Genomic DNA, 19,193 nt, shown 5'->3' with positions numbered 1-19,193 from the left:
CCAGGGTATTAGATACCGGTTCGGTTGCTAAGTGTTAGTAACTCGAAATAAAAGCTGCGGAATAAACGGAGACTAGCGAAAGGTGAGATGAGGATATGTGTTGGAAGTGTTTCCAAGGTTGATGTGATCAAGCATCGCATGCTCCCTCTACTATCGAGATTTGGTGTTTGCGTTGAACATGATTGGATTATGTTTATCGCAAAACGGTTATTCATTTAAGGAGAATAATGGTTACTCTGTTTATTTGAATAATACCTTCAATGGTCTTGCACCTAAAATGAATCTCGATCGCAGTGATACACATGTTCGTGCCAAAAGATATAAGATAGTAATGATAGCACCACATACTTGTGGCACTGCCACTTGAGTCATATTGGTATAAAACGCATGAAGAAGCTCCATGTTGATGGATCTTTGGACTCACTCGTTTTTGAAAAGATTGAGACATGCGAACCATGTCTATTGGTATATATGCATGAAGAAACTCCATGCAGATGGATCGTTTGGACTCACTTGATTTTGAATCACTTGAGACATGCAAATCATACCACATGGGCAAGATGACTGAAAGGCCTCGTTTTCAGTAAGATGGAACAAGAGAGCAACTTGTTGGAAGTAATACATTTTGATGTATGCAGTCCAATGAGTGCTGAGGCATGCAGTGGATATCGTTATGTTCTTACTTCACAGATGATTTGAGTAGATGCTGAGTGTATTTACTTGATGAAACACAAGTCTGAATTATTGAAAGGTTCAAGTAATTTCAGAGTGAAGTTGAAGATCGTCGTGACAAGAGGATAAAATGTCTGTGATATGATCATAGAGATGAGTATCTGAGTTACGAGTTTGGCACACAATTAAGACATTGTGAAAAGTGTTTCACAACTAATACCGCCTGGAACACCATAGTGTGATGGTGTGTCCGAACATCATAACTGCACCCTATTGGATATGGTGCATGCCATGATGTCTCTTATCGAATTACCACTATCGTTTATGGGTTAGGCATTAGAGACAACCGCATTCATTTTAAGTAGGGCACCACGCAATTCCGTTGAGACGACACCGTTTAGAGAAACCTAAGTTGTCGTTTCTTAAAAGTTTGGGGCTACGAAGCTTATGTGGAAAAGTTTCAGGCTGATAAGCTCGAACCCAAAGCGGATAAATGCATCTTCATAGAAAACCCAAAACAGTTGGGTATACCTCCTATTTCAGATCTGGAAGCAAAAGTAATTGCCTCTAGAAACGAGTCCTTTCTCGAGGAAAAGTTTCTCTCGAAAGAATTGAGTGGGAGGATGGTGGAGACTTGATAAGGTTATTGAACCGTCACTTCAACTAGTGTGTAGCAGGGCATAGGAAGTTGTTCCTGTGGCACCTATACCAATTGAAGTGGAAGCTTATGATAGTGATCATGAAACTTCGGATCAAGTAACCACCAAACCTCGTAGGACGACGAGGATGCGTGCTACTTCAGAGTGGTACGTGATCCTGTCTGAGATATCATGTTGTTGGACAATACTGAACCTACGGGCTATGGAGAAGCGATGGTGGGCCCATATTCCGACAAATGGTTAGAAGCCATGAAATCCGAGATAAATGGATCTTTGAGAAGAAGACGGACGTGGACGGTAATGTTACCGTCTATGAAGCTCGACTTGTGGCAAGGAGTATTTCCACAAGTTCAAGGAGTTGACTACGATGAGATTTTCTCATCCGTAGCGATGCTTAAGTCCGTCGGAATCATGTTAGCATTAGCTGCATTTATGAAATCTGGCAGATGGATGTCAAAACAAGTTTCCTTACCAGTTTTCGTAAGGAAAGGTTGTATGTGATACAATCAGAAAGGTTTTGTCGATCCTAAGGATGCTAAAAGGTATGCTAGCTCTAGCGATCCTTCCATGGACTAGAGCAAGCATCTCGGAGTCAGAATATACGCTTTGATGGAGTGATCAAAGTTTTTGGGTTTATACAAAGTTTGTTAGAAACTTGTATTTACAATAAAGTGAGTGGGAGCGCTACAACATTTCTGATAAGTATATGTGAATGACATATTGTTGATCCGAAATGATGTAAAATTTCTGGAAAGCATAAAGGGTTGTTTGAAAGGAGTTTTTCAAAGGAAGACCTGGATAAAGCTGCTTACATATTGGGCATCAAGATCTATAGAGATAGATCAAGACGCCTGATGATACTTTCAAAGAACGCACACCTTGACATGATTTTGAAAGAGTTCAAAATAGATCAGCAAAGAAGGAGTGCTTGGCTGTGTTACAAGGTGTGAGTATTGAGTAAGACTCAAGACCTCACCACAGCAGAAGAGAGAGAAAGGACGAAGGTCGTCCCCTATGCTTCAGACGTAGGCTCTACAGTATGCTATGCTGTGTACCGCACATGAAGTGTGCCTTGCCATGAGTTGGTCAAGAGGGTACAATAGTGATCCGGGAAAGGATCACATGACAGCGGTCGAACTTATCCTTAGTATCTAGTGGACTAAGGAATTTTCTCGATTATGGAGGTGAAAAGGAGTTCGTCGTAAAGGGTTACATCGATGCAAACTTTGACACTAATCCGGATGACTCTGAGTAGTAGACCGGATTCGTATAGTAGAGCAGTTATTTGAAATGGCTCCAAGTAGCGCGTGGTAGCATCCACAAGATGACATAGATATTCGTAAAGCACACACGGATCTGAAAGGTTCAGACCTGTTGACTAATAACCTCTCTCACAAGCATAACATGATCAAACCAGAACTCATTGAGTGTTAATCACATAGTGATGTAAACTAGATTGTTGACTCTAGTAAACTCTTTGGATGTTGGTCACATGGTGATGTGACCTGTGAGTGTTAATCACATGGTGATGTGAACTGGATTATTGACTCTAGTGCAAGTGGGAGACTGTTGGAAATATGCCCTAGAGGCAATAATAAATTGGTTATTATTATATTTCCTTGTTCATGATAATCGTTTATTATCCATGCTAGAATTGTATTGATAGGAAACTCAGATACATGTGTGGATACATAGACGACACCATGTCCCTAGTAAGCCTCTAGTTGACTAGCTCGTTGATCAATAGATGGTTACGGTTTCCTGACCATGGACATTGGATGTCGTTGATAACGGGATCACATCATTAGGAGAATGATGTGATGGACAAGACCCAATCCTAAGCCTAGCACAAGATCGTGTAGTTCGTTTGCTAAGAGCTTTTCTAATGTCAAGTATCATTTCCTTAGACCATGAGATTGTGCAACTCCCAGATACCGTAGGAATGCTTTGGGTGTACCAAACGTCACAACGTAACTGGGTGGCTATAAAGGTGCACTACAGGTATCTCCGAAAGTGTCTGTTGGGTTGGCACGAATCGAGACTGGGATTTGTCACTCCGTGTAAACGGAGAGGTATCTCTGGGCCCACTCGGTAGGACATCATCATAATGTGCACAATGTGACCAAGGAGTTGATCACGGGATGATGTGTTACAGAACGAGTAAAGAGACTTGCCGGTAACGAGATTGAACAAGGTATCGGGATACCGACGATCGAATCTCGGGCAAGTAACATACCGATAGACAAAGGGAATTGTATACAGGATTGATTGAATCCTCGACATCGTGGTTCATCCGATGAGATCATCGAGGAGCATGTGGGAGCCAACATGGGTATCCAGATCCCGCTGTTGGTTATTGACCGGAGAGTCGTCTCGGTCATGTCTGCGTGTCTCCCGAACCCGTAGGGTCTACACACTTAAGGTTCGATGACGCTAGGGTTGTAGAGATATTAGTATGCGGTAACCCGAAAGTTGTTCGGAGTCCCGGATGAGATCCCGGACGTCACGAGGAGTTCCGGAGGTAAAGATTTATATATGGGAAGTCTTATTTTGGTCGCCGAAAAAGTGTCGCACTTTATCGGTATTGTACCGGGAGTGCCGAAAGGGGTCTGGGGGTCCACCAAGGGGTCCACCAGCCCCGGGGGGCCACATGGGCTGTGGGGGGTGCGCCTTGGCCTATATGGGCCAAGGGAACCAGCCCCAAGAGGCCCATGCGCCAAGAGATAAGATAAAGGGAGAGTCCTAAAGTGGGAAGGCACCTCCGAGGTGCCTTGGGGAGGATGGACTCCTCCCTGGCCGCACCCTTCCTTGGAGGAAGGGCCAAGGCTGCGCCCCCCCTCTCCCTTGGCCCTATATATAGTGGGGGGGAGGGAGGGCAGCAAAACCTAAGCCCTGGCGCCTCCCTCTCCCTCCCGTGACACATCTCCCTCCTCCCGCAGCGCTTGGCGAAGCCCTGTTGGAATCCCGCTACTTCCACCACCACGCCGTCGTGCTGCTGGATCTCCATCAACCTCTCCTCCCCCCTTGCTGGATCAAGAAGGAGGAGACGTCGCTGCTTCGTACGTGTGTTGAACGCGGAGGTGCCGTCCGTTCGGCGCTAGGATCATCGGTGATTTGGATCACGACGAGTATGACTCCATCAACCCCGTTCTCTTGAACGCTTCCGCTCGCGATCTACAAGGGTATGTAGATGCACTCCTCTCTCTCGTTGCTAGATGACTCCATAGATTGTACTTGGTGATGAGTAGAAAATTTTGAATTTCTGCTACGTTCCCCAACAGTGTTGGGAATCGTAGCATAATTTTAAAAAATTTCCTACGCTCACCAAGATGCATCTATGGAGTATACTAGCAACGAGGGGAAAGGAGTGGATCTACATACCCTTGTAGATTGCGAGCGGAAGCGTTCCAATGAACGTGGATGACGGAGTTGTACTCGCCGTGATCCAAATCACCGATGACCGAGTGCCGAACGGACGGCACCTCCGCGTTCAACACACGTACGGTGCAGCGACGTCTCCTCCTTCTTGATTCAGCAAGGGGGAAGGAGAGGTTGATGGAGATCCAACAGCACGACGGCGTGGTGGTGGATGTAGCGGCTCTCCGGCAGGGCTTCGCAAGCTTCTGCGAGAGAGAGAGAGGTGTTGCAGGGTAGGAGGGAGGCGCCCAAGGCTTAGATGTTGCTGCCCTCCCTTCCCACCACTATATATAGGGCCAAGGGAGAGGGGGGGGGCGCAGCCTTGCCCCTTCCTCCAAGGAAGGGTGCGGCCAGGGGGAGTCCTTCCCCCCCAAGGCACCTCGGAGGTGCCTTCCCCATTTAGGACTCTCCCTTTTTTCTTATCTCTTGCGCATGGGCCTCTTGGGGCTGGTGCCCTTGGCCCATATAGGCCAAGGCGCACCCCTTACAGCCCATGTGGCCCCCCGGGGCTGGTGGACCCCCGGACCCCTTTCGGCACTCCCGGTACAATACCGATAAAGTGCGAAACTTTTCCGGCGACCAAAGTAAGACTTCCCATATATAAATCTTTACCTCCGGACCATTCCGGAACCTCTCGTGACGTCCGGGATCTCATCCGGGACTCCGAACAACTTTCGGGTTTCCGCATACATATATCTCTACAACCCTAGCGTCACCGGACCTTAAGTGTGTAGACCCTACGGGTTCGGGAGACATGCAGACATGACCGAGACGCCTCTCCGGTCAATAACCAACAGCGGGATCTGGATACCCATGTTGGCTCCCACATGCTCCTCGATGATCTCATCGGATGAACCACGATGTCGAGGATTCAATCAATCCTGTATACAATTCCCTTTGTCTATCGGTATGTTACTTGCCCGAGATTCGATCGTCGGTATCCCGATACCTTGTTCAATATCGTTACCGGCAAGTCTCTTTACTCGTAGCGCAATGCATGATCCCGTGACTAACGCCTTAGTCACATTGAGCTCATTATGATGATGCATTACCGAGTGGGCCCAGAGATACCTCTCCGTCACACGGAGTGACAAATCCCAGTCTCGATCCGTGCCAACCCAACAGACACTTTCGGAGATACCCGTAATGCACCTTTATAGTCACCCAGTTACGTTGTGACGTTTGGCACACCCAAAGCACTCCTACGGTATCCGGGAGTTGCACGATCTCATGGTCTAAGGAAAAGATACTTGACATTGGAAAAGCCCTAGCAAACGAAACTATACGATCTTTTATGCTATGCTTAAGTTGGGTCTTGTCCATCACATCATTCTCCTAATGATGTGATCCCGTTATCAATGACATCCAATGTCCATAGTCAGGAAACCATGACTATCTGTTGATCAACGAGCTAGTCAACTAGAGGCTTACTAGGGACAGGTTGTGGTCTATGTATTCACACATGTATTACGATTTCCGGACAATACAATTATAGCATGAATAATAGACAATTACCATGAACAAAGAAATATAATAATAACCATTTATTATTGCCTCTAGGGCATATTTCCAACACCCTGTACTGAGATCCACTCAGAGTTTTAAGAGATTCAACCCCTTGCCACAAGTTTGGAAAATTGAAAGAAAAAGAATACAATTTCAAAAAATGCAATCTTTTCACATGAACTCCCATTATATATATACTATTTGTGAGGAAAAATAATAAACTTAAATTTTATGGACAAATTAATATGTAGAATACAAAAGAAAGATGAAAAGAAAACACACAAAGAAGCACACTCTGCTTCCATCCTATCAAACACAATAAGCTACGCGGAAGTGGCGATCTCTTGCAATAGCGACGTCATCATAGATACGACAAAAAAAACACATGATCGCCACAGCTACTCTGTGTTTGCTACAACTGGCACTGCTGTGATGCAACCGGCGACAGTAGGAAGCGGGTTGCCGGCGAGCACGGGGCGGAGGACGAGCGGGGTGGCGTGGGCGGCTGAAGAGCACAGGCAGCCTAGGGGCGAGCATGGAGTCATGGGTGGCCGGCGATTGTTGACGGCATGGATGCTGTGAGGAAGGGATTTTTTTACTTGTTAAGTCGAGACCAAGAAGACATAATCTAACATTTTAAAATGTCAGGAAAAAATTGAGAAACAACATATGAATTTTATAGCAGCTTCTTAAGTTTCTTTTTTTGTGTGTAAAGGTTTTTGTACCACCTTATTTTTTGTCACACAACAAGTTCTTTTTCTCTGTCTTCACCCGCCGCCGTCCGAGGGATCTCTGGCGACCGGGGTCCCTGGCCACTCCGACGCATCGACCTTCCTCACCTCCGAATCCGCTGGCCTATCCTGCTTCACCTCCGACTAAGCTGGCCGGTCGCTGCGCCGACGCAAGGTACCGACGTCCCCTGCTTTTCCCTCTGAAAAATAGCCTCACTATGCCGGCGCGCACGGCCGCAGCATCCCAACCCAATCATCCTCTCATCCCAGCCCTAATATATCTTGTGGCTGTTCCGCTGGGTGCTCAACCTTGCTCCTCCTTGCTGGCCTGCTCTAGCTAATATACTTTTTTATCTGTATGGTCAACTCGTCTCTCAAACTACATTAGGTACCTTTAAACTGTATGTATGTCAACAACTGGAGAAGACAAGATCAGTCTACTTATGTGTATAGTCTTTTCTTAGAAATCCTCACGACAAGTCATGTTAACAAGATCCATTATATTCTAGACACAAAGAGATGACTAACAAGTATTGCCTATATCAATGTAGTCCCTTAATAATGCATCTTTATAACCTTCTAACTATTTCTGGTTACTAGTTGTACTATTTTTTATGTTGTGCATATGTTCCGATCTTCCAAATTTTAATAGCCATAAAAAGAAAGAGCAGGCTATCGAGGAGCAAGTGTCACAGCAAGGGGCAAACCATACCAGTTATTAGCCTTGTAGCACAGCCACTCTTCTCTGCCGTTTCCTCCCCTCTCCAGGTCCACCACCAAGTTCCCATCCCCATCTTAGCCTTGCAGCCCAGCCCAGTCACAGTAAGGTACTGCTGCCCTGGTTTGTTATCTACTACCTATACTCTTACTGTCATTAGTTGCGACACGTTGGCCGGTGGCTGTGCCTGGGCGCGGCACCTGCCTGCTGCTCCCTGAGTGCTTTTCTTCGACACGTTTCGCTTGAACCCATCTTGTATGGATCTGCAAGGCTTCTAAGCAAATTCAATTGAATATATTCGGGTGGAGATTCACTTCCCCAGATAACCATTCAAAAAAAAGAAAAATCCAGAAAAGGAATAACAACGTGAGGTTTCGCTTGAACACAACTAATGCGAAAGTGGGGGCGGAAAAGTGAGGGCGAAAAGGAAGTCATGATTTTTCATACAGCTTGTAAAGTGCTTTGAAACTCTACACACTACACGTGCCGTTCATTATATAACCGATGGACCAAGGCAGAATATTTAGACTTTCACACGTACCGGTACTAAAGATTCGCCAAGAACCGGGACTAATGACAGCCGCCCGCCTAGCCGTTGGATCCGGCACTAATGGTCACATTAGTACCGGTTCAATTGCAAACCGGAACTAATGAGCTGAACATTAGGCCCTTTTTCTACTAGTGTATCTGGCCACTAGGTTTCGGCCGGTCTCCTCGCTCCTAAAAACGCACGACGCTGCTGATTACCAGGTCCACAACTAAGCCGTTCTAACAAGTAACAACTAATGTTATCCATGCAGTACGTGCATGCTACTCACCTAACGACGCCCACACATGCATCCACTTTCCTTCGAAGACTGACTCAACTAACTAAGACTATTGACTTGTATATGTGCACACACTGCCCGCAGCCTCAAGTTCTACCATTCAACTACATGCATGACTCAAAAGCAAAATCTAATAATCTAAACCCAGTTCTAATAATAAGAAAAATTAGCTCAAAAAAAATTACTCGATACTTCGCCTTTGGTAAAAAAGCACTTCTTCAGAACACGGTTACAGATGGAGCGTACATAAATTCAGCCTCCCTAGAGACACGTTTACGAATATTGTAGGAGAACTCTGCTGCCCATTATTTAAAAATAACTTAGTGACAAACATCTTACAACTTACAAGATCGGCTTAGTATGAGTAGCCTCTCAGCTACCTCCATCATTGTTGGCCTTTGATCCACGTCAAGGCTAAGGCATTCCACAGCTATACTTGCTAAATTTTCAAGGATCTCCAAATCATTTGTTATTGCAATTTCCTTGTCGAAAAACTGGGTTGCTTTCTTTTGTTTCTTATGGGCTTCAAGAAAATTCTTTACCAACTTATTATTATCAGAATGCATTGCCCTCTCCCTGCTAATAAGTTCCAGGATCACAACTCCAAAACTGTAGACATCACTTTTTTCAGTGAGTAAGCCTTCTTGTAGATACACCGGATCCATATAATTCCTGTCGCCAATGATTGATGCAGTGTGTTCCTTGTCACATGCAATCAGCCTAGATATGCCGAAATCTGAAATCTTGGGTATGAAGTTATCATCCAAAAGTATATTAGCTGGTTTCACATCACCGTGTAGAATTCTAGTATTTGTTTTTGAGTGCATATAAGCTAGACCATCGGCTGAATGTGCAGCAATACTTAGACGGGCATCCAAGTTGAGAGCCACCTTGTTATTGCTGTTGTGAAGAATGTCATGGAGGCTACCTTGGGAGATAAACTCGTAGACCAGCATGGGGGCATCGACTTCAAGGCAACAACCAATGAGCCTAACAATGTTCTTGTGGATGACTTGAGATTGAATGATGACTTCATTTGCAAATTGGTCACTCTCTAGCACAGAACCATTAATCGGCTTCTTTACTGCAACTAGTTTATTGTCAAGAATGCCCTTGTAAACTTCACCAAAGCAACCTTTTCCAATAAAGTTGCTCTTCTTCAAAATAGGCTTGAGCTCGTCCTTTTTGAAAAGTTTAATGACAATTGCCTTCTCTAATGTAGGGCCACCATTCTTTTTGAAGAATTCTTCCGTCTTCTTTTTCTCTTTGTGAAGAATAACAAGAAACGATATAATCACCATGAGAAGAATGCCACCTATTGTACCTAGACAGACATAAAACAAATTACTTTATATAATTAAAATCGTAGTTACAATTCTAGCAGAAATATTTAGTATAAGAACTTAATAGTTTCCTTTGCTCATCTACTCGGAATCTAAAACAAATTACCACTAGAATTACAAGAAGGAAAAGAAATCTCAATCAAGACCGTCAAGGGGCTGAAACTCGACTGCCGAATCTGAATCCATAGAACAACTTCAAGGAAATTGAGCTCTTAAAAGACAAGGAAATCATGTAGGTCGTAAATTACAGCCAGGCCATTTATAGAAATTAAGCAGCATATATATACAACTGAATGATTGAAATCCTTTGAAGCAATCATATGGCCTGCATCCATCAAGAGATGTACAAGCAGTTGGCATGTCATACATGTGTTTCTTTGTTGATGAATTAGATTGGCAACATGAGGGTTTGTGTGGTGATAGATTCTACTGGAACAGATCTCACCCAGCGTGATGTGTACTAATGTTCGTTGCACTATGAGCTATGAACAAAAATACCCACAGTGGAGTGCAGTAGAGTACTTACAGACTGCCACCTTTGCTGCTAGAGGGAAATGATCTATGCAGGTTCCCCCTTTGGCGTGGCCTTTCAATCTAAATTTGCATGGACAGTCATAGCCTCCCAACCTGTTTCTGCAGACTCCGCCATTTGTGCAGCGATACAGATGAGGGAGCTTGCATTCATCAATGTCTGAAAAATTAACACTTGAGGATGTTAACGAATTGGTAATGACAGTTTCTCCAACACGTTTTCAACTACCATTTCATCTAGTTTAAAGCAAGCATTGGAACACAGAATCAAAGCAAAGCATTTGAGTACCTTGAAAGGATGGATTAGTGCACATCTATGATTCTAACACTTTGAGAACCAGATCCACTAGATAATCACATGTTCCCAAGAAAAGGAGAATTGGTTGAGCCCAACTCTCACTTTATTTCGTTGCTGTTTCTTTTCTTGTTGTAAATAGTGTCTTGCAAAGCATTCCTCAATGTCTGAAGAATTAACACTTGGCGAAGTTAACTAGTTGGTAATGAATGTTTCTTGTGTAGTATATATAAAGATTGCTCTAACACGTTTTTCACTACCATTGCATCTACTTTAAAGCAAGGGTTCAAACACAGAATCAAAGCACAGCATTTGATTACCTTGATAGGATGGATTAGTGCACATGAATGAGAACCAGATCCACCAGATAATCTCATGTTCCCAATTCCAAGAGCAGGTATTGGTTGAGCCCAACTTTCAGTTTATTTCTTTGCGGTTTCTTTGCTGGTCGTAAATATTGTAGTTTGTTGATGTATTAATCCAAAAATACTGTAGAACAATTGTTCTTTGGTTTCAGGTTAGAAAGAACATCAAGGCAAGCACATCACACTTTTGCAAGATAAAAAGTGACGAAAGACATCTTACGAAATTAAGGTTCTTCCACTAAGTTAATCTTGCTTAATTATGTAATACATCTTACTTTTTGTATCGTTCAGATGCAGAGGCCGGGGGCAAAGCCCAACTCTTTGTCTTTTAATAATATGGCTGCATGCATCGTTCAGATGCAGAGGCCGGGGGCACGCTTCCTTTTCCAAAAAAAAATCTTACTTTTTGTAAATAAGAAGTCCAGACTACGATGTTGATAATAAATAGTACTCCAAATGATGGATGCATCCAAAGTGCCAAACCCTGGAGTAGTAAATTGATGGATGGATAAGCAGTTTTACGTACCTTTGCATCCGTGCTCCGGATCTTGCAGGTAAGGATTACCATGGAAACCTTTGGAACAGTTGCAGATGTAGCCTGGTCCATTGAGCGAGTTGAAGCACTCGCTGTTGTTGCTGACGCACGCGTAGGACACAGGCTTCTTGCGGGCTACGTCGTGTTAAACTATAAGTATGAGCTCAATATTCAAGTTGTATTCATCTCTCACAGGAGTACAAAGATATATAGCAGTACATCAGGGAGAGAGAGGGAGAGAGAATACACACGCACACGCTAGCCAAGCTAACCATCGATCCTAATCTCGTGGAGAGTCAGCAGCGGATAATACCGGCTCTACTGCATGCATGGCGCATGCAGAGGCGGTGGCGCCCGTGGCGCAAGACTCGCGACGCTCCTGTCGCAAGACCAGCTCAAGCTGGTAATCATCAATCTAACAGCCCCCCGCAGTCTCATCGTGGGCTTGCCGAATGTTGAGACTGGTCCGGAACTGCGCGAATGTAGCAGTGGGAAGACCCTTGGTGAAGATATCCGCGTACTGAGATGATGTAGGGACATGAAGCACTCGGACCTCACCGAGTGAAACCTTGTTACGGACGAAGTGAATGTCAATCTCAATGTGTTTGGTGCGTCGATGCTGCACTGGGTTTGCTGACATGTACACAGCAGAGACATTATCACAATACACAACCGTAGACTTGGCGATAGGCTGGTGGAGCTCTTGCAACAACTGGCGGAGCCAAGCGGTCTCGGCAACGACGTGGGCAACAGCCCGGTACTCCGCCTCAGCGTTCGACCTGGAAACAGTAAGTTGTCGCTTCGACGACCAAGATATCAAGTTATCCCCGAGAAAAACGCAAAAACCAGAGGTGGAGCGTCGTGTGTCGGGGCAGCCTGCCCAATCCGCATTGGAATATGCTAAGAGAGTGGACGGTGAGGATGGATAAATGTGGAGACCGTAGTCCAGGGTGCCTTTGAGATAACGAATGATGCGTTTGACAAGATTATAGTGGGAGGAACGTGGGGCATGCATGAAGAGACATGCCTGCTGAACGGCATAGGACAGGTCAGGACGAGTGATAGTCATGTATTGGAGGGCGCCGGTTAGACTACGATAGATAGTAGGGTTATCGAGGAGATCACTGTCAGTGATGGAGAGTTTGGCGCCAGAGTCGATGGGAGTGCGGATGGGATGACAATCGGCCATGCCAGCACGCTCTATGATATCCAAGGCATACTGCCGTTGAGAAAGATGGAGCCCTGTGGGTGAGTGAGTCACGGCAATGCCAAGGAAATGAGAGAGTGTACCGAGGTCAGTCATAGAGAATTCGCCACGAAGGAGAGAGATGATGTAGTGAAGAAAAGAGGTTGATGAGGCCGTAAGAATGATGTCGTCGACGTAAAGAAGAAGATAGGCGGTGTGATCACAGGAGCGGAGGAGAGGGCTGGGCCGTCGTACGAGGCTGGGTGGGAAAAGTCCATCGGTGGTGAGGCCGCCGGGGTGCTAGAAAAGGGGAAAACAAACTCATCAAAGACAATGTGCCGGGATGTGTACACTTTGTTGGTGGAGCGGTCGAGGCAGCGATAGCCCTTGTGATCGAGAGGGTAGCCGATGAAGACACACGCGACGGAGCGGGCGGCTAGTTTGTGTGGTGCGGTGGCCTCGGTGTTGGGGTAGCATAAGCACCCAAAAACACGCAGGTGAGAATAAGAGGGTGGTGTGTGATGAAGGGTTTCGTGAGACGTGGTGAGGGACAACTTTTTGGTGGGACGAAGGTTTAGAAGGAGGGTGGCGGTGGTGAGAGCATCGGCCCAGTAGCGAGGAGGCATGGATGCTTGAAGTAAGAGCGTGCGGACCACATCGTTCGTCGAACGAATAGCACGCTCGGCTTTCCCGTTCTGGGGGGACGTGTAAGGGCAGGAGAAGCGCATCACCATGCCAAAGGGAAGTAGAAAGTCGCGGTTTTGGGTACTGTCAAACTCACGTCCGTTGTCGCATTGGAGAGTACGGATGGTACGACCGAAATGCGTGCGGACTTAGGCATGAAAGTAACGAAACACGGCAGGGACATCGGATTTCTGTTTGAGAGGAAAAGTCCATCGGTAGCACGAGAAATCATCAATGACTAAGAGATAATATTTGTTGCCAGAGACACTAGATAAAGGGGCAGTCCAAAGATCACAATGGAGTAATTCAAATGGACCAGTGGTGGAACTAAGAGAGGAACTGAAAGGTAAACGAACATGTTTTCCAGTCTGGCAAGCATGGCACAAGCGCCCATCAGAAACACTTTTATTACAATGATCTAAATTTTTATTGGTGCGAAAAGTGGCATCGCCGGGGTGACCCAAACGCCGGTGCCAAAGATCTGTAAGGCGTGAGACGGTGGCGACGTAGGCAGTGGGGGCAGCCGGTGGAAAAATGTCGTACAGTTCGCCGCTACTGTTGCACCGGAGGACCTCCGCCTTGGTTGCAAAATCCTTCACAGAGAGGCCACGGGGATCAAATTCAACGGAACAGTTGTTATCAGTAGTTAAACGACGAACAGACAATAAATCTTTGATGAGATCAGGTGCAACAAGGACGTTATTGAGATAGAGAGGCCGATGTGGGTTTGGAAGAGCAGCAGAACCAACGTGACTAATGTGCAGGGAACTACCATTACCGACATAAACTGGGGGATAACCTGATACAGGGACGACGGAGGAAAGCTTACCAGGATCCGAGGTGATGTGAGCGGAGGCGCCGGAGTCCGCGACCCAGCCGCCGCTCGGAGACTGTAGGGACAGGTTGTGAAGAGCGCCCATCAAGGCGGCGTGGTCGACGCCGTGTGAATCAGAGGCCGTGGCGGGCGGCGGAGGCAGGAACTGCTGCTGTGGCGGGGCCGGAAGGTACGCCTGCTGCTGGTGGTGGTGATGGAGGTACTGCTGCTGCGGAGGGAACGCCGGCATGGGTGCAGGCTGCAGATGAGGGTCGCCGTAGGTGTACCCGTACGCTGGCTGGAGCGGCTGCGGAGGGCCGCCGAACGCGGCGTGCGCCTGAGGACGAGAGCCGAGGAGGCCCGGGAGTGCCCGGGGCGGCGGCGGGAGAGGCATCGGGTAGGCGTACACATGCCCAGTCCAGGGATTGGGGCCGGAGGACGCACCCTGGTACCCCCCCGTTGTTGGTGTAGTGCCGCCGCTTGTTGGCGCCTTGGTTCGGCGAGGGGGTGCCGGGCTTGCTGCCACCGCCCTGCTGCTTGGTGACGCTGCCGGAGACGCCCCCCGGAGATGGAGCAGGGGGACGGCCGTGAGCCGCAAGAGCGGTGTGGGAACCGGCCGGGAAGGCGCCGCCGGACGTCATCTCGTCGTGGAGAAACATGCCGACGGCCTGCTCGAAGGGCACGGGGTTTGTCGACTTCTCGATGATGGCAGCCGTCATCCCGTGGCGATCTCGGTTGACGCCCCGAAGAAGCTGGATCACCAGCTCATCGTCGTCGACGGGCTTATTGACGTTGCGGAGGGCGTCCGCGACGCACTTGAGCCGGGCGCAGAAGACCGGGATGGTGGAGTCGCCCTGCTTCACGGCGTAGAGCTCCGTCTGGAGATGGAACTGCCGGGAGCGCTGGTTGTTGAGGAAGAGCGCTTCCAGCTTGGACCAAAGCTCAAAGGCCGTGGCTTTCCGGTCCTGAACAAACCCGAGAAGTTCAGGACATATGGTGTTGTAGAACCAGGTTTTTACCGCTTTGTTGATGATGGTCCACGTCGGGTCGTGCTGATGATCGGAGAAGTCGGGCGAGACGTGGGCGTTCACGTCGAACTGATCGAAGGCCTCTTCCATCAGCCCACGCCAGATGGAGTAGTTCTTCCCCTGCATGGCGAGGACGATGCGGACGCGGTGGAAGATGTTGGCGCCTTCGACGCGCTCGGCATGGAGCTGCGCCGCCGTCTTGAAGTGGGGGAGGGTAGGGGCGGCAAGGAACGGCAGAGGGGAGGGGGCGACCTGCAGAGGGGAGGTGGCCGGTGGGGGAGGGGCAGGCGAGGAGGAAGCCTGAGGAGCGCCCAGGGCGGCGGCGGCCGCGGCGTCGGAGGTTTCCTCGGCCATGGCGGAAGCGAGAAAGGAGGATCACAAAACTGATACCATGTTAAACTATAAGTATGAGCTCAATATTCAAGTTGTATTCATCTCTCACAGGAATACAAAGATATATAGCAGTACATCAGGGAGAGAGAGGGAGAGAGAATACACACGCACACGCTAGCCAAGCTAACCATCGATCCTAATCTCGTGGAGAGTCAGCAGCGGATAATACCGTCTCTACTGCATGCATGGCGCATGCAGAGGCGGTGGCGCCCGTGGCGCAAGACTAGCGACGCTCCTGTCGCAAGACTAGCTCACCGGTAGAAAATAGGCTTTTAGTCCCGGTTCGCAAAGGCCATTAATCCCGGCTGTGCAACCGGGACTAAATATGCGTGACTAAAGGCCCCCCCTTTAGTCGCGCCTCTTACGAACCATGACTAAAGGCCCGTCCACGTGGGCGCCAGGAGTCCGTCGGGGCGGAGGACCTTTAGTCCCGGTTCTCGTGGCTAACCGGGACTAAAGGCCTCCTCCGCAGGTTTAGGGTTTTAGCCCCCCTAAACCTGGTTTCTTTTTAATTTGTAGTGTTTTATTTCTTTTATGTTTTATTTTATGTTTTATTTTAATTTTGATGAAGTTTCAGTACACATATTCTACGCTACTATACATGCATATGAAATTTCAAACAAGAAGAATTCAAGAGGAATATATAATATATATTCAATCTCGGGTGACCATATACAACTTCGAACAAGTTTCCATACACAATTAGGATGGATGACCATATACAACTTCGAACAAGTTTCAATCTTGGGTATGCATATAAATTTCTTCGTCCTCGGTATAGTGTTCTCCTTTAGGATTGATGACTTCCCTCATGAAAAATCCTGCTAATTCATCTTGAATTGGTCGGAAGCGAGCTTCTGGACTAAGCCTCCTCCGCAAGTTATCCGTCGCCTTCCGCACGCTATCCGATGCCTTCCGCTCAGAGGTGTGTCTCCGGATATTCTCACAAACATAGTATCCACATAGATTGGTCCCCGGTGGCTGCTTATCCACATTAACTAACCTTCTAAAATCTAGCTCATGTTTGAATTCACCGACAATTTCTTCTGAGAACCGTCTCCAAATCCTACAGGGCAAAGAAAATTAAATGAACAAGGGAGTTATTAGTTACTTGATATTAGGAAATGAACGAAAGAGACCGATCGATATAGAGCTCAAATGATTGAAAATAATTACTTTTGCAGCATTTTTCTCATGTCGGCCCAACGCTTTGAATCCGAATCCATAGAGTCCATGATTAGAACTCTGGAGGTGTGAAGTTCAATATTTAGCAGAATCCAGTGGAACCTGCGGACACGTTACATGCACAGTCATGCATAATTCATCGATTAGACATACCATGCATGGAGTAAACAAAAGAGAATGGGCACAAGAGAGAAACACTCACCCAAAATGGTAAGGAAATAGAATATGACTTTTGAGTTGATGCTTTCTAAGAAACTTGTACAAGTCTTTCTCCACGTCTTCGGGGTGATTTTGTAACACATGTCCATTAACGATATGTGGGTCAATGAACCCAACATCATGTCAAACTGTTGAATTAAAAAATAAGATTAAGGGGACATAGAGGAGGAGCAGCGACGGTTGAATGATTAAGAGCTATTAAGTTTTGCTTTCATTTCAGCCATTTTGGAAAACAACAAAAATAGAAATACTTTAGATGTCAAACTGCATGTATAAGGTTGAAAACATGTGCCAAATGTTTCACTGAACATTTTGAGGTATTAAACATATTTTTTGGATAATTATTTAATTAGTTATGCCATTTTTTTTTCCTTTTCTTTTATGACCAGAACAGAAAATTGATGTTTTTTTGTCAAATTTATACAATTATTCCCAAATAAAATACCATTGTGTATATTTTGTTAAGACAAAATTTTAGAGCTCAAGTTTGCTCAATTTGAGTTAACAGAATTCAAGTTTCCGCACGGGTTAACAGAATTTGAGTTAACAGAATTCAAGTTTCACTGAACATTGTGTATATTTCTCTCTCTGCTCTCTCTCTCGCTCGCTGACGGGTGACCACCAGCACGGGCACGCACGGCGGCGCCGTTTCCGCACGCGCGCGAGGCTGGCAAGGCGCGCATCCAGTACGCGGCGACGAGGAGGACGGCAGGCGGCGGCGGGCGAGAAGGCGGGCGAGAAGACGACGGCGGCGGTCCCCTCTTCTTCTAGGCACGCGAGGAGGACGGCAGGCGGCGGCGGGCACCTATCGGAGACGAGGGCGGCGCGGAGAAGACGAGGGCGGCGGCGCGGAGAAGACGAGGTCCTGGATGCGTTTGGTGGTTAGCGCGGAGAAGACGAGGGCCGCGGAGAATATATAGGGCAAGCCTTTAGTCCCGGTTGGGGACACCAACCGCGACTAAAGGGTAAGGGGTACCTTTAGTCGCGGTTGGTGTCACGACTCGCGACTAAAGGTTTTTTCGCGCCGTTTTCGTTCCCGCGCGGAAAGAGCCTTTAGTCGCGGTTCGTGTCACGAACCGCGACTAAAGGTCCTTTTTCAAACTGGTAATCATCAGTCTAACACGTCGCACGTCTCGTTCCCGATGGCCCAATCCATGACGAACGGCGCCTGGCCACCGTTGTTGTTAATGAACGCCGGCGAGGTCGCATAGGTCGTCGAGAAGGTGAAGTTGGACGAGTCCATGAGCACCGCGTAGCTGCAGCGGCTGACGTTGTGGATCTCGGTCGTGTTGAAGCCAGAGTCGAACTCCACGTAGTAGTACTGCAGCCCCTTGGGGATGGCGGTCTGGCAGCACCCTATCCCGGAGCAGGAGCCGTTGCTCAGGGTCGTCCTCACATCGTCTCCCCGGCACATGGCCACACACCCACTCATGTACTTGTCGCCGCCATCGCCATAGTCGCCATCGTCGCCGTTGATGTACGCCAGGGTTTGGCAACCGATGACCGTGAACTTGTTGGTGGTGTCAGAGAACATGTAGGGTGTGCCCGCGAAGTCCAGCGACCACTCGTCGCGGACCATCTCCCGAGTGGTGGTGTTGTAGCAATAATCGGAGATATCATTCAGCATCCGGGCCTGACCTTGCTGCAGCGAGACGCCGACGACCTCCACGTTGCCAGCTGCAAATGGCCTGTGGCGCCCACCATTAGTCCCTGTCTCGTTGCAGGTCAGGCCAAAGCCGTTCATGGCGCAGTGGCCGTCGTCGTCGCCTTCGTCGTCGTCGGGTGAATGGACGATCCCGAATGGGTAAGGGATGTCTACGCTGCCGCATTTTCTTTGGCACTTACTGCTAGGTTGTGGCGACGCTGCTCCAAGCAGTGGGAACCTTGCGGCAAGCACTGAGACGAGCCATAATAGTAGTACAGGTACAGCAGCTAATCTGTTGAACGGCATGGATGGTGTTGGGGACGGCGTGGTCTGGGTTGGGAACGGCGTGGGCTTGCTTTGCTTCGTTGGGGACGGCGTGGTCTGGGTTGCTTTATAATCATCCCAACCAAGAATCGACGCCAGAACGTTCATGATAACTA

The 19,193-nt window shown here is 47.6% G+C and overlaps 1 protein-coding gene across 1 annotated transcript; it reads right to left on the bottom strand.

The window, feature by feature from the left end:
• Nucleotides 1-7,327: 7,327 nt before the first annotated feature.
• On the bottom strand, nucleotides 7,328-19,115 carry LOC109759266 (wall-associated receptor kinase 2-like). The gene is made up of 5 exons (XM_073496120.1): nucleotides 18,230-19,115; nucleotides 15,303-15,304; nucleotides 11,591-11,734; nucleotides 10,400-10,564; nucleotides 7,328-9,854 (listed from the first exon to the last, which is right to left on the bottom strand). Exons 1-5 carry the CDS (start codon nucleotides 19,057-19,059, stop codon nucleotides 8,866-8,868), a joined length of 2,130 nt encoding a protein of 709 aa, XP_073352221.1. The 5' UTR covers nucleotides 19,060-19,115; the 3' UTR covers nucleotides 7,328-8,865.
• Between the last annotated feature and the right edge of the window lie 78 nt (nucleotides 19,116-19,193).

The sequence above is a fragment of the Aegilops tauschii genome, chromosome 4 (assembly GCF_002575655.3).
Source record: "Aegilops tauschii subsp. strangulata cultivar AL8/78 chromosome 4, Aet v6.0, whole genome shotgun sequence".
Classification (NCBI taxonomy): Eukaryota; Viridiplantae; Streptophyta; class Magnoliopsida; order Poales; family Poaceae; genus Aegilops; species Aegilops tauschii.
This window is presented reverse-complemented; position numbering and strand designations above follow the sequence as displayed.